Source organism: Seriola dumerili, unplaced genomic scaffold (genome assembly GCF_002260705.1).
Source record: "Seriola dumerili isolate Sdu_G_001 unplaced genomic scaffold, Sdu_1.0 BDQW01000393.1, whole genome shotgun sequence".
Taxonomy (NCBI): Eukaryota; Metazoa; Chordata; class Actinopteri; order Carangiformes; family Carangidae; genus Seriola; species Seriola dumerili.
The window spans coordinates 1,156,948-1,171,537 of NW_019174648.1; the positions used below are offsets into that span (position 1 = coordinate 1,156,948).

A 14,590-nucleotide genomic window follows, 5' to 3' on the forward strand; every position below is an offset into this window, starting at 1 on the left:
TAAGATTTGATGCCAGGTTAATGGCTCGTGTAAAATTACCTTTGGGTTTGAATAAGGTTTAATAATAAACTCTAAAATAAAAAGCCAAAATATAAAAGTTGACCCGTGTCTTGTGTCTGCCCACAGCGACAGAGAGAAGACTCTGGGCGGCTCTTCGGCTCGTCTACAGGTCTGGGAACGGTTTTCTACGTCTCAACAGTTGCTGGAGGACCTAACGGCAGACTCCAGATATGCCCTACAAAGTCACCGCCTATTTTTAACTTCAGTAAAACTCTTTGTAGCGCGATTGGTCAGAGCTATTGACGCAAAGCACTAATATCCGCGTGTGATTGGTCCAGACACCTGTCAGCGGATGTCAGTCAAAATGACGGGCCAATCAGAGCCCGCGTTTGACTCTTTGTTCCTCCCGTTTGGTCGGTGACGCAGAGGGTCATGTGTTGTTTGTGCTCTGGCCCGTAGAGATGTGTACAGGCGGAGAAGCGAGCGGATTGCTAACCGAGCTAGCCGGATCCTCCCGATTATAGAAACACGGCTGAGCGTGGTCATGTTGCACACGGTAGGCTTCATTTCGTGAAAAGAGCCCGCACCGGAATACCCGCCTCGCCGCTGAAAAGGCAAAGGGGCTCGTTTTTTTTTGGCGGAATAACAAAGCCGGTCTGTGAGGATTGCAAATCTGAGCCGTGCGAGTCAACGTTAGCTGGCCTAGCCGGACTCGGGAGCTCGTCTCCCAAAACAAGAATGGGGTCTAGGTCCACTCGGATTAGCTTGCTAGTAAAGTGACCTTTGATTGTACTCTCTGATGGCAAATTTCACGAATTACCAGGAAGGCAAGGCAGCGATGTTGATGGTGGAGACGCAGCAGAGGGACGTGGGGACGAAATCTGCGGCCGCCACCGCAAACGGAGACGGCTCGGTCGGGGAACCCCCTTCCCCGTTAATTAATATCGGCGGCGGCGGCGGCGGAGGAGGAGGAGGAGGCGGCTCTCGTTTCCATCAACATTTACCGCCCTCCAACCACCTCCACCATCTCCACCTCAGCCACCATCACCCGCCAAAGGATCAACAGCAGCACCATCACTACCAGCTGGCTCCGCAGCAGCAGCAGCAACAGCAACAGCAGCAACAGCAACAGCAACAGCAGCATCTTTCCGGGGAAAACATCGCTGAGTCCCCCGGCAGGAAAGCCTCCTCCTCGTCTCTCAGCCAGGTACACACGGCCGAGGACCCCGCCGCTTCCTCCTCCGCCGCTAGCAGCAGCAGCAGCAGCAGCAGCCATGTATACGCGGCTGTGAACGTCGCAAATACCTCGGATGTTGTGGACGATATACGCAAATGTGGCTATTTAAGAAAGCAAAAACACGGACACAAGAGGTTTTTCGTGCTCCGGGCGGCCAGTCACCTCGGGCCGAGCCGCCTGGAGTACTACGACAGCGAGAAGAAATTCAGGAACAGCCTGCGCTCTGCTGCCGCGGCAGTCGCCAGCGGCGGAGCGGTCGCCCCTTCTCCCCCTAAAAGGGTTATTTACCTCTACCAGTGCTTCACGGTAAACAAAAGGGCGGATTCCAAAAACAAACACCTCATTGCTCTTTATACTAAGGACGAGTACTTTGCCATTGTGGCTGAAAACGAGCAGGAGCAAGAGGACTGGTACGTAGCTGTCAGTGAGTTGATGAGTGAGGGCAAAAAAGGGCACTTGGATTCTGATGATTTAGATGATGGATACGGTACGGTCACCCCTGGTACTGTGTTTAAAGAGGTGTGGCAGGTGAATGTGAAACCTAAAGGACTGGGTCAAACTAAAAACCTCACAGGTGTTTACCGGCTATGCCTCTCTACTAAAACCATACACCTCGTAAAGTTGAACTCTGAAACCCCCTGTGTTAACCTTCAGTTGATGAATATCAGGCGCTGCGGACATTCAGAAAGCTTCTTTTTCATTGAGGTGGGTCGCTCCTCCTCCATCGGGCCCGGGGAGATATGGATGCAGGTGGATGATTCTGTCGTGGCCCAAAACATGCACGAGACCATCCTGGAGACGATGAAAGCCCTAAAAGCTTTTGCTGAGTTTCGGCCCAGGAGTAAGAGCCAATCATCGGGCTCCAACCCCATGCCATTTATCACGACACGCCGCCACCTGGGCAACCTGCCGCCAAGTCAGACCGGGCTGCAGAGGCGGTCGAGAACGGAGTCGGTTGTTGGTACGCCGCCGTCAAGTAAGAGCTCTGGGGCAAGTGGTTATCGCTTCCGCACATCCAGTGAGGGTGAGGGAACAATGAACCGGCCGTTCCGCTCCGCCACAGGAAGTCTGGTTCACCTTAACTCAGCAAGGGCCCATCATGGTCGTCAGGAGGGTGGCGGAGCCAGCAGTGGTAGTGGTGTTGCCACAGGAAACGCTGGCACAAGCACTAGCGGCGGGGGGCGCTATGTCAGAGCCATCCCGGGGTCATCGTCCACCTACCACGCCCGCTCCGCCTCTCTCCCAGTCTCCCACTTCCCCTCCACCACCAGTCCCGTGAGCGTCTCCTCCAGCAGCGGCCACGGCTCCGTCTCCGACACACTCACCCGCCCATCGAGCGCCTCAATATGTGGCTCCCCGTCTGACGGCGGCTTCAACTCTTCAGACGAATATGGCTCCAGCCCCGGTGATTTCCGGTACTTCCGGGTGAGGAGTAACACACCAGACTCCCTGGGCAACACCCCACCAATCAGAGAAGAGAACTGTCTAAATGACTACATGGCCATGGGCTGGAACCGGGAGGTCTTTGGCACCAGCGGGGGGTCTGGAAACAACAGTGGAGGTGACACGCCACGGGATGAGAGCACGTCAACAACGGAGGACGAACGCTTTTCATCATCGTCGCTGAGGAGGAGGACGCATTCTTTCTCCAGACCCGCCGGGGGTGCAACCGGCGGTTCTGGAGTGGCAGTTTACCAGAAAATGACCCAGACCAACTTTTCATTGGACGAAGGGTCAGATGTGGTGTTACCATTCGGCAGTGGGCTTCTCCGTGGCGGGCCGTCCTCCTCCTCTTCCTCGCTCCGTTCCGACTACAGTTCCTGCTCCGAGCACAGCCAGCAGAGCCGTCCCTCCACGCTCTCCCGGACGGAGGCCGGTGGTGAGCGCCCTTCCCTTCCTTCCTCCTCCTCCTCTGCCAAGGAAGACAGCGGCTACATGCCCATGATGTGTGGCGTGGCTGCGTCACCGCGGGACACCCCTCCCGACTACATGCCTATGCAACCCAGCTCCTACTCCCACCACGTCTCCCATTCCCCGCAGTTTCACAGTCCAGCTTTAGGTGCCCGTTCAGCCCACCCCCAGCTCCCGCCTCAATCCTCCACGGACTCTCACGGTTACATGATGATGCTCCCAGGGGGCAGCGGCACCTCTCCCTCCCCGGTGCAGGCCTCTCCCAGCCCCCACAGTAGCTCCAGTTTGGCAGGTGCCAGTGGGAGTGACAGTATAGCAGAGAGACCTGAGAACGGGGAATATATGGACATGTCGTACAGCAGCAGTGCGGGGCGCAAGCTCTCAAACGAAGGGAGCAGTGGGTATTATACACCTGGGACACCTGAGAGCACCCCAAAGTCTTACAGCCCATATTTCTCGCTCCCTCGCTCCTACAAGGCCCCCACCAGAGAGAGGGATGAGAAAGAGTACGGGGAGTATGTTCCTATGAGTTCTCCTGCCAAGCCAGTCTATTCATCAGTTGCCACAGCGTCAATGTCAACACCAGAGAGGAGGGTTGGAGGAGGAAGTAGCACCTCCACCCCATCTCATCCACCCCCGCCTTATGGAGCTCATCATGCGACCGCAGCAATGGCCGACAGACGCATCGTGAGGCCGAACCGCCTCCCTTTAGGCAGAAGGAGTTTCCACGGTCCACTGCGGGTTAGTGAGCCCTCCACAGCGTCTGCAGGCACCTCAACATCAGTCCCCGCCACTGGTAGCTCGTCTGAAGGGCCTTCCAGTCCCGGAGAATATATTAACATTGAGTTTGGAGATCACTACCCCCACCAACAGCAGCCCCCCGCCTACCCTCTCTCTGCCCAAGATGAAGCGCCTTCCCTGGGGTCCAGTGACCACCGTCACTCCCCTCCACAGCCCCAATCTCACCAGGACTATATGAGTGTGGAGGTAGAAGCAGACCAGCAGGACAGCGCTGGATGTCTGGGTAAGAACCAGTCACCAAGGCCCAGCCTTGTTGCCCCATGGAACCCGCCCAGCTACATCAGACCCCTGGCTAGCAATCCTGGGGCGCTGGCCTCCCCCGGAGTCCCTGCCGGAGGTCACTGGAGGTCGATGGGGGACGACTACACGGACATGACATTTAACCTCAGCAGAGGTGAGAGGACGCAAACGAGCCCCACAGCCATGCTGCAGCATCTCTGTGTAATCGAGGGACATTACGGCCATGCTTCCTCTGCCTCCCCCTCATCCATCTCCCCTCCTCTCCCCCCGTCGAGCCCAGGTAGGGCACCAACACAGCAGCTGGAGCCCAAGGTGGTTCGAGCTGACCCCCAAGGCAGGAGGAGACACAGCTCGGAGACATTCTCCTCCACCTCCTCCACTAATTCAACTCCCTCTGCAGGAGGACTCGGCCCCTCATCCTCAGCCACCCACCCAACACTTACGAACACCGCAGCCCCAAACGGGTCTTACCTAACGGAGGGTCAGGCTTCCAGATGGGCCAGCTCAGCATCTTTCGACAGTGTGTGGATGTCTGTGGAGGGTCTAGGGGACTCGCCGGCTCACCATGCTCCAGTAAGAGCCATGGAAATGAGCGCTGCCTCTGGGACCTCAGCATCCTCGTCCTCGGGGGCCGGGGCCGGTAGAATGTGCAGGAACATGTCGGTGGGCTACCAGAACGGACTGAACTACATTGCCTTGGAGCTGAGGGAGGACGGGAGTAATATGGGAGCCATGACGTCGGGAGCCGGTAGCAGCAATGGGAGCTTGGTGGTGGCGGCTGCGGCGGCGGCGGCGGCGGCAGCAACGGTGGGGACGGTGCCTCTGCCGGAGAACGGCGCCTATGCCAGTATCGACTTCACCAAATCTGATGGAGTCACCGCAACAACCAAGGGTGAGTTGACACCAGTGTGTCTCAGTGATGCTAAGTTTTGTTTTCCTGCTCTGACAGCCGTTGTTGAAAGCCTCTGTTCTACTCTCATAATCATATTTGGCAGGAAAATCTTTGACACCGGCAGCCAGCGTATGGAAAAACATTTTCTAGCTTTGTGTGTGTGTGTGTGCATGAGAACGAGCTTTCATGTGTGAGGAGTAGAAGCGAAAAAAAAAAAAAGTGTTAAGGATATTTTTTCCTCACTGAAATCCAAAATAACCCTAAGTGCTGCGTGCTATTATTAGTCACATTATATCAATTTGCAGCTCCTCTAGTGAATCTATTTTGGATCAAGTCTCTGTGATCTTGACAAGGCTGCGTTCAGGCGTGTTGAGCAGCCAGCCGTTGTCTTTTGAAGGCATCTGTCCAGGGAGCTGAAGTCTCAGCTATAACAGTGCTGGTACAGGAAGTGGCACCAATATGCGGTTCATCTTGAGGTCTGTGTGTTGTGTGCGTGTGTGTGTGTTGTGTGTGTATGTTGTGTGTGCCAGCAGACTGGTAGACGATTAGCTTGCTGAATGAACGGAGGTTTATCTGAGGTCAAGTGTGGACTGAATCACCCAAAAAAGGCCCTGACTTCCCGTCTTTGTAGCTGGTGGTGTCTCTGTGTGCCTGTCTGAGCATGTGCCGCCTGTTTTCTTTGTGTCAGCATGTACTGTAGGCAGAGTGTGCTAATGTGTGGGTGTTTGTGTGTTTAAACATCTTTTTTTTTCTTTTTTTTTTTTCTGCTGTGAGGCTGTCACTTGAGACACTTTTGTACACCTTTGAAAAAAAAAATACGGTTATTTATACCAAACATGGAAGAATCCAGCGCCAGCAGGAGCAGCTAGTATGATGGCAAAACACCATGAAACGCCTTACACTGCAGTAACCTGGCAGCAGTGTTCCTCTTCTTGAGGCTGTAGTTTGTAGGGCTTCCTCTCATTCTTGATTGAACAGCAGATCATTTTCTCAGGTAATTCATCGGCGTATTTAAACTTAAAAAAAAAAAAAATCACTTTCCCAAACAGTCCAAAACCCAAAAAGATTTAATTTGTTGTCACATGTGATGAGCAGCAAATTGCAGATACGTTTTCTTTAATATAAGAACTTAATAATCAGTTAACAGTCTTTAAGTCAGTGTTAGTTTAGTTTGGATTGTGACCACCTGTGCTTATTTAGTTTTCCCGTTTCCCCAATTTTGTCCCATGACACGCTGCAAAGTGTGTTTAATGTTTTAAGCGTCTGATGCTAGTTAATTATCAGATACATGTTAGCGCTGACACACACATCTCTAACTTGTATTCCAGACTGAGGAGCTCACTTCTGTAGCTGCTTTGTAGTTGTGATTTACAGCAGTCGCTGCCTGAACTTGTGCAGCGTCAGTCAGAAGCTTTTGGAAAGTTGTGTGGTGTTTCAAAAATCATTAGGACCTCTGTCAAACAAACGAAATCTGCATCAGCAAACAAAAAAAAAAAAACACTTCAAAGGAAACTTTCTTTGTAACGCTAAAACTCTGAGTTCAAGAACTTCCACTGAGTTGAATCTGCAGCATTGTGAGGTTTTAGGTGTGTGTGTTACATCAAAGCAATTTTACTTAATCTACTTATGTTGTGCTCTGGATTCTAGAGGTTGTTGGTTCCTGCCTTAAAACTTTTCGTAGTGTTTTAAAAAAGTCTTTGTTTATTATTAAAATGCATAGTGTCTAAAATATCCATTGTTTTGGTCAACAGTCAGAACACAAAAGTTACATTTTGAAAAACACATAAAACTATTTATCTTTGAGAGCTTAAACTTATTTTGTAGCTTTTTTACTTAATTAGCTAAACAAGTAATCAACTATTAATTAGTCACAAAGTTTTTCTGTATATGATCGAATCGAATAATGAGCTAATTGTTTTAGCATTATATATATATATATATATATATATATATATGTATATATATCTGAACACAGTCATTTCTGTATTAATATTCACAATAAGATTCTGAGTTGATGGTTGGTTTGGTTGAAATCATTGTCACACAATTAGTTTGATTTAGAGCTGCAACAATTAGGAGATTTAAACGGTTAAACAAAACGAACGAGCCGCTGTTTTGATAATCAATTAATCGTTTCGATCGAAAAAGTGCCAAATATCTCCGGCTCCAGCTTCTGAAATATCACAAATGTCTGCTTTGCTTTTGCTAAGAAGCATAAAGACATCACCCTGGGCTCTGAGAAACTGTGAATGCCATTCAAAGAGAGTAAATGATTAAGAGAAAATCATTGGCAGATTAATCAATAATGAAAATAATCATTGCAGCCTTAAATAGATTGTTTTGCTGCAATTTATCTTAATCATTTTGTGTATAATATGTCAAAAAAATAAAGAGAAATGTTTGTTTTAATTTACCAAAAACCTTTTTAAATTTTGTGTTTTAACCAACCAACCAACCAAAACCCCAAAACTGAGTCGGACAGTTAATCTGTCATCAGTACAGTTGCATCTTCACTTTCCGTCTGTCAACCAATCGATTATTGGACCAATAATTTCACCTCCAGTGTCACTGAGACTGAACTGAACTCTGAACTTTATATGTGTAAAACATAAAATAAAGCTTAGACATATTCAGCTCTGAATCATGAATTTGGACGTCGGGGAGGATCTTATCATCATGATGTGATTGCACTTAAAGTTGAGTCACAATAATATTGAGTCATCTCCCAGCACTCGCTTTAGCTCCCCATCTCTTCATCGTTCATTAACGTGCTTTACTTTCTGCAGTAATAATATAAGATAAGATAGTGTTAAAGGCAGTGATGGTGTCTGTACATGGTGATGTTGAGGCACGGGCTACAGGAAGACGTGTGTGTGCACGAGAGAAAAGGGGATATTGAGACTCGTAGCGCTGAGGTTAGGTCTGCAGTCGCTGTCGCAGACGGCGTGTGCGAGGATCAAGGGGACGAAGAGAGGATGTTTTGACTCCGTTTTCAGTCTTTCACTTCCTCTTTCATCATCTCCTTCTCCCTTTCACCCACTCGTTCTGTCTTAGATTCGCTCCTCGCCTCCCTTCCCCTCGCTTCCTCCCTGAATCGTCTCTTTTCTCGCTGCGTGTGCGTGCGTGCGTGTGTGTGTGTGCGTGTGTGCATGAGCATGAGTCAGGATTCTCTGCGAGCGCCGACTGACTCATTTGTTTATCGTGGCGCTGAACGGAGATGAAAGAGCTTGTGTATATGTGTGTGTGTGTGTATGTGTGTGTGTGTTTTAAATCTACAGTGCTGAATCTGTGCCTGCTAGCACAGGAGATCAACTGACACTCAAAGCGCTCAAGCACATCCTATTGTGTGTGTTTGTCCGTCTGTCTGTGTGTACTTTTGTTTTCAGCCGCTGCCAGCAGGTTCATTAAGCATTTCAGTGCGTGTGTGTGTGTGTGTGAGTGTGTGTGAGGTTCATGCAGTTCAAGGTAACGTTCAGAAATGTTGATTCATACCTATACTCTCTCTCACACACACACACACACACACACACACGGACTATGGGAGCATGATCAGCCTGTGCGTGCTCAGCGTGTGTCGCTGTGTGTTTACGGTCTTCGCTCTGCATCGAGGTGTGTAGGCGTGTGTGTGTGTGTGTGTGTGTGTCTTTGCACGCACTGAGTCATGGCAGGCAGCCTTTGATGTGGCGCTGTAATTGCGGCGGCGGCGGTGGCTGGGCGGCATGTCAAGGCACACAGCGGGGCCGAGAGGAAACGCATCATCATCACTCAGGAATGCAACTTCCTCTCAGCTGCGGTGTTGAACTGATAGAGGCACACCTGGATCCTTGACCTGGAGGAGGGAGGGAGGTTGAGATGAGCTTTTTCTGTCCAGCTGTCAAGGAAAGTTTGGGATGAAACGTTGCTCTGGAAATAAATATTAAATAAAGCTTGAATTGGGTGTGTTTACATCAGCTGGCGTTCAGGAAATTACCTCACCTCTTAAAACTGGAAAAACAAGGGGAATATATGTACAAACAATATGAGCACATGGTGAAAATCACCTTTACATTGAGGCTGACAGTTCATTCTTCATCTTTGAAACATTAGTGTAAATTTAAGGGCTGCAGCTAATAATTGTTTTCACTATTTCTGTGATTAATCGATGAGTTGTATTGTCTATAAATGGTCATAACGTACTGAAAAAGGCCTTATTGCACTTTCATAGACCCCAAACTGGTGTATTCAGAGTCCCTGTTTTATCCATCCAGCTGTGCAAAACCCAAATATATTCAGTTCACTCACATGCAAAGCTGAAACTCTGGGATTTTTGCTTAAAAATCGACTGGAATAATGAGTCAATTATCGTCATAGCTGCTGATTAATTTTCTTTCCATCATATTGACTAATTGTTTTGGCTCTAAAGGTTCAGCATGTTAATTAACAGTATTTATTAGTGTTGTGAATGCGATTTATTTCCTTATTTTTCTGTTCAGCTTGTGACCGCTGCTAACTGCTAACTGCTAACATTTACGCTGACCCATAAATGTTGTAAACTGATGAATTTCTTTACTGTTACGATGCAGAATTGAAGGGATTTTCATGAGTGTTTCTGTGAATGAATGGCTGAAACAATAAATTGATTAATCGATTAGTTCACAGCAGTAATGTTTTTAAAGTTAAAGGATGTTTCTCCTGCTTCAGTCATCAATGTTCCATCGTTATCGTTAAGATAATATGTGCGCATTATTTCGCCTCCATATTGTTACGAGGTGGGATTTTTAAATGGGCCATGAGTTGGAAGAAGTTGGGAACCGTCAACAGAAAATCAGTCAATACATTTGATAAGTGATTAGACATTTAAATCATTTAAAAAAGGAAACATGATGAACTTTATTGCCTTTCCTGCTTCTCAAAATGACTTTCTTACACTCAGAACAAGCGATTGAGAGATTAAATGTAACTGACTATAACAATGTAATCACTCGTTTCAGTCCAGCTGTGATCATTAATAAAATCAGATATTTGCAGGAACAAAGACATTCGGCTGTTTGCTGAGCTACAGGTGGTCGTTCCCTTTCACCAGGCGAATTTGGGAGGGGAAAAGTAAAAAAGTAAAAAAAAAAATAAAATAAAAAAGTCTTTAATTTGGGGATTTCTCTGTTTTCACTCGTTTTGAAAGAGTCCAGCTGAGAAAGTGTGAGTAACAGTTTGGAAAGGCGCCACGTCTCTATGTAGATGCACATTTATGGTGTGTGTGTGTGTGTGTGTAATGTCTGTCTGCAGCAGGCTTTTCTTATCATAGAGACAGTGACTAGTCAGTGACTCAGACGCTGATGTCTGCTCTGTGTTGTGTTTGTGCAGAGCTTCTTGCGTCGATGCCAGAGCACCCTCTCAGACTTTCCCTGCGCCCGCAGACATGTTTCATGCTGAAGTGATAGAAGAGGTTTCCCGTATTGTAAACGCCTCTGACACAAACATTTTGGCCGCGGAGCAGAATACCGCTATCTGTAGCTTTTAATGTGTCCAAACTATGGATAAAACACCTTGTTAAAGCTGCTTCTTTTTTGTATACTTGAGTCGCTCTTATGCTCCTACTTGATGAAAGGATTAGTCCTTCAAAAGAAAACTAATCATCAACAATACTGATGATCAATACATTTTTTTTTAGCCAAGATTCCATAAACTGTTTCCAGCTTTTGGAAAGTGAAGATTTGCTGTTTTTCTCTGCTTCAAATCAGCGCAAACTCAAAGAAAACAAGCAATTTGAAGATGTCACATCTACAATTTATAGACCCAAATGATTTAATCAAGAAAGTAATTAGTAGATTTATTGATAATGAAAGTAATCGAAACAGGAGGATGATGTTACTGTGATGTTTTCATTTTGAAACAGTGTTTTAAGACGAAAACGAGTGTTACGACCACACCTGAAAATCTCATGACCGTTCACCTACACTGGGCGGGCATGTGCCGGCGTAAACAGGAAGCAGATTGTCTACTCTGCAGTTGGTTAGCTGCGGAAAATACAACGAACAAGGACCAACCAAGGCAGTTGTAGTGTTAAAATGCAGAATTTAACTGCACAACAGCCGCTAGCAAAGACAGCAAGGTCAGTAGCGTTTCCAAAAATCTCAAAGGTTTTTAGGGGCTGGAAAACTTCAACAAAAGAGGTGTTTTTAGGACTAAAACGTAGTAGTGTGAACGCAGCCTAAGACTCTTCTGGTCAGGTGGATGTAACCTGGGTCAGGAGAGGAAGTTGTGGAGTTAAACTGTACAGCAGGAAGGAGGTTTTTTAGATGTAAGTGACAGCGGTGGGGAACCCCACCCCCCACCCCACCCCACCCCACCCCCATGTCCCGGCCAAGTGGATATGAGGTGGTAAAGGGTTAGGCAGAGTGTGAGGCAGGGTTATCAGGCAGAGAGTGAAGACGGTACGAGGCTGCCCATTCCTCTCTCTCGTTCCCACCTCCGTGACCAGGCCCTTCTATATTTACAGGTCTATTTCCAGACTGACATGAATTTATGGGCCGATCGGTGGCATGCGCTGCTCGTAACAGGACCCCCCTTTCTGCTCTGCTCTGCGTGTGTGTGTGTGTGTGTGTGTGTGTGTTGCATATAGAGGTCCCTCTCACTCTTAAATAGCCAGATATGTACGCCCACAGATGTTAGAATTATTAACCGTCGTGCATGCACACAAAGCAATTTTTTGATTTTGAGCAGGCCATTCTGAGCGTCACAGGAGAGTATTTGTGGCTCTCTGAAAGCCCCAAAGAGGCTGAGCTTTTGCCTGCAATGCCCATTTCACTGTCCGTATTAGCAAATAAATAATCTTAAAATAACCCGTGCCGTTCGATGAGCGCCTTAATTCTTACCACTGACGTGGTAAGATGTGCTGTTAGCTGGGTGGCCGCCCGTATGCAATTCTACTTCGAATGTGATTCTGGTTAATACGTATGAAATGCGCTTTGTGTTTTTTTTGTCACACTCATTATACTTGTGTCGTTTTTAGTTGAAAAATTTTCCTCTTCCCCTGTCTGTACCTCCTTTTTTTGGGAAAGTTAGTAATATAGTTTTGGTGGATGCCTGAACCTACTCTACTCACCGCGTGATATTCTACGGCGTCTTCTTTTGTAGCAAATACTGGAATAGGAGAAAATAGGGTTGCGAGTAGGAGTGACTGAACCCACAGCCAATCCTGGTTGGGAGGGTCCATATTTTTTGTCTCCACCCCGCAGGTATGTTATGACCGTGGAACTCTCAGTTGCGTAGTTTCTTTTAGGGTCCCAGCAAGTAGAGAAACGTTCTACTTTTGAGACCAAATCACTTCCCAATGGACAGCCCTCTCAAGCAAGGGAGAGATCCATGGCAGAATTAGTCCATACTCTGTTCTTGCTCTTCTTGCCCTCATGGTAGGGGTGAAACCGCGTTGGCAGTATGTGGGACTCACTGGAAGGCACGGACTTGGACCCGGTGTAGGAGTTTATGATTAGAAGTGGATTTAAAGTTGTTATTCCAAAAAGTCCTGTTTTTTTAATGATGAACGTGCACAAGCGGAGAGCACGCCATCATGAGTGTAAATAGTAAGCACTTACTAAGAAAGGATGGTTATTCCCTCTGTACAGAGGGTTCCCTGAGAAGACATTTCAACGCACAAAAGGGTTTCCTGCTTGACGAATAATCAGTGTGAAGGATGATATGTTATGAACGCAACAGTAAAACTGCGGAACTGGAAACAAAATCCTTCCATATTGAAGAATCTGTATCGTCTTTAATACACAAGGTTGTGTAGGCCAGGGGTTTAGCTCATTGTTATATCTTGAGCGTGGGAGTGAGCTGTCAAGGTGGGCTTTACGGAATCTTTGAAGATTTTGCATTTTACTGTGAAACACACGCAGGACGAAATTAGGAGTATGGCCGAATGATGTCTTAAAACTGTGATATGAAGAAAGGAGTTTCAAGAGCTTTAGGTCAAGAGTTGCTTGAAATCTGCAGGGTTACGAGCGAGACAGAGACGCTGGAGCACAAATAGAGGTAATAGGACTCTGGTTACTATCCTAAATGGAAGCAATAATGATCATTAAAAATCCCTTGGATAGTGGACAAAAACCACTAGGAATCGATGTTGATCTCGTGGAGGAAGCACATCACTCAAGATTGTGGTCAACGGTTTCCCTTGTTTTCCACACAGAATTAATGAGCTGCTGTGTCTGTAGTGTCAGTAAGTTGAGTATAAATGAGGTGTAACCTTAAGGTCATGGGATAATAATGTGTGTGGTGTGTGTTTGTTGTGTGGTGTGTGTGTGCGTGTGTGCGTGGGCATGTGTGCGTAGTAGGAGGGAAGGTAACGTGGGTCTGTGTGTGTGCTGTGTGTGTATGTAGTAAGTACTGCGGGGAGGGATTAGAAAAGGTTTGGCATTGTTCATAGTGTTCATCAATGGGTCTTGGGGTTCTGTGTGGAGCCCTGCAAGGGTCAGGGGAGAAAGTGTGGCTGGTGGGTCGTGGTATGAGATGGGTCCGTGTGAGCTCTGCTGGGAGACAGTGCGCTTAGGTTGTGCGTCAGCAGTCTGGTGTTTTTTTTTTTGTCTGGGTGGATGGAAAATGAGTGATGCACTGCAAACGACACGTAAAAGACATATGACGAAGAAGCCGAGAGCCAACAAACAAATATGCGGACACAAGCCTAGTCTGAAAATGGAGCAGCTGCCACTATTGTTTGTGAGTGATCATACCTAGGATATCCTCACGTGCACATGAACCAACTCCCGCTGACTCCATCATTGCGTTTACGCTTACTCAGACTCCTGTTCCAGCGTTTTTCCTCTGTTCAAAACCCGTCTCCTTCCCCTCTTCTTCCACTTCTCAGCATACCCTTTTTCCATCTTTCTTTTTCCATCAATTTGCTTACAAGGCAGCATTTGCTCGTGCACCTTACGCTACGCGTAGCGCTGCTCTTTATGTTTCGGGCTCTGAGTAAAGACTGAATGGCTTGAGCAGCTGTGCTGTCCTACCGATGATGCAGGTGGGAGAGGAATGTAGAACTTCAAAGTATAAACCGAGTGGAGACCAAAGAATGGCAGGTGTTCGCTGAAGGAGACTGCAAAGCTATGCTGATGTCGGAATGACGTCTCATAAAATCATGTTCAACAATCTTTCGATTTCTGAAGAAACATTGGTCCATTTTTTTACGTCTCATTATGATTATTGAGGTTAGGTCTTGATGTCTTCTGGCGGGAAAGGCACCATGCACATGGCCAGAGAGATGCAGGAGAGGAGGAGGGGAGGGACCTGGCCTCATCCGTCCCCGCGCCTGCTTGCTTTGTGGGAGACCTTAGAGGAGGAGAGGCGGGTATCACACGTGGTTGCCTGTTGCTCCGTATGAATGAGCACATTTGTTAGATCTGCAATTCAGGCTCGGTTCCTTGGGCTGCTTGTATTGTGTTTATGGGCACGTTGAAAAGGGTTAATTCTGGTTGAGAGCACATGGACAGTGGGTGAGAGGGATGGGGAGAGGGTGTTTATGTGATTTGATT

The 14,590-nt window shown here is 47.5% G+C and overlaps 1 protein-coding gene across 1 annotated transcript in view; it reads left to right on the forward strand.

Annotated features, from left to right (window-relative positions):
- The first annotated feature begins 495 nt into the window (after nt 1–495).
- LOC111233462 (insulin receptor substrate 2-B-like) overlaps nt 496–14,590 on the forward strand; it is a 21,757-nt gene continuing 7,662 nt past the window's right edge. Inside the window, exons 1-2 of the mRNA XM_022761281.1 lie at nt 496–1,043; nt 1,137–5,081. Coding sequence (XP_022617002.1) covers nt 800–1,043; nt 1,137–5,081 — 4,189 coding nt within the window. The 5' untranslated portion in view covers nt 496–799. The remainder of the gene's footprint in view (nt 1,044–1,136; nt 5,082–14,590) is intronic.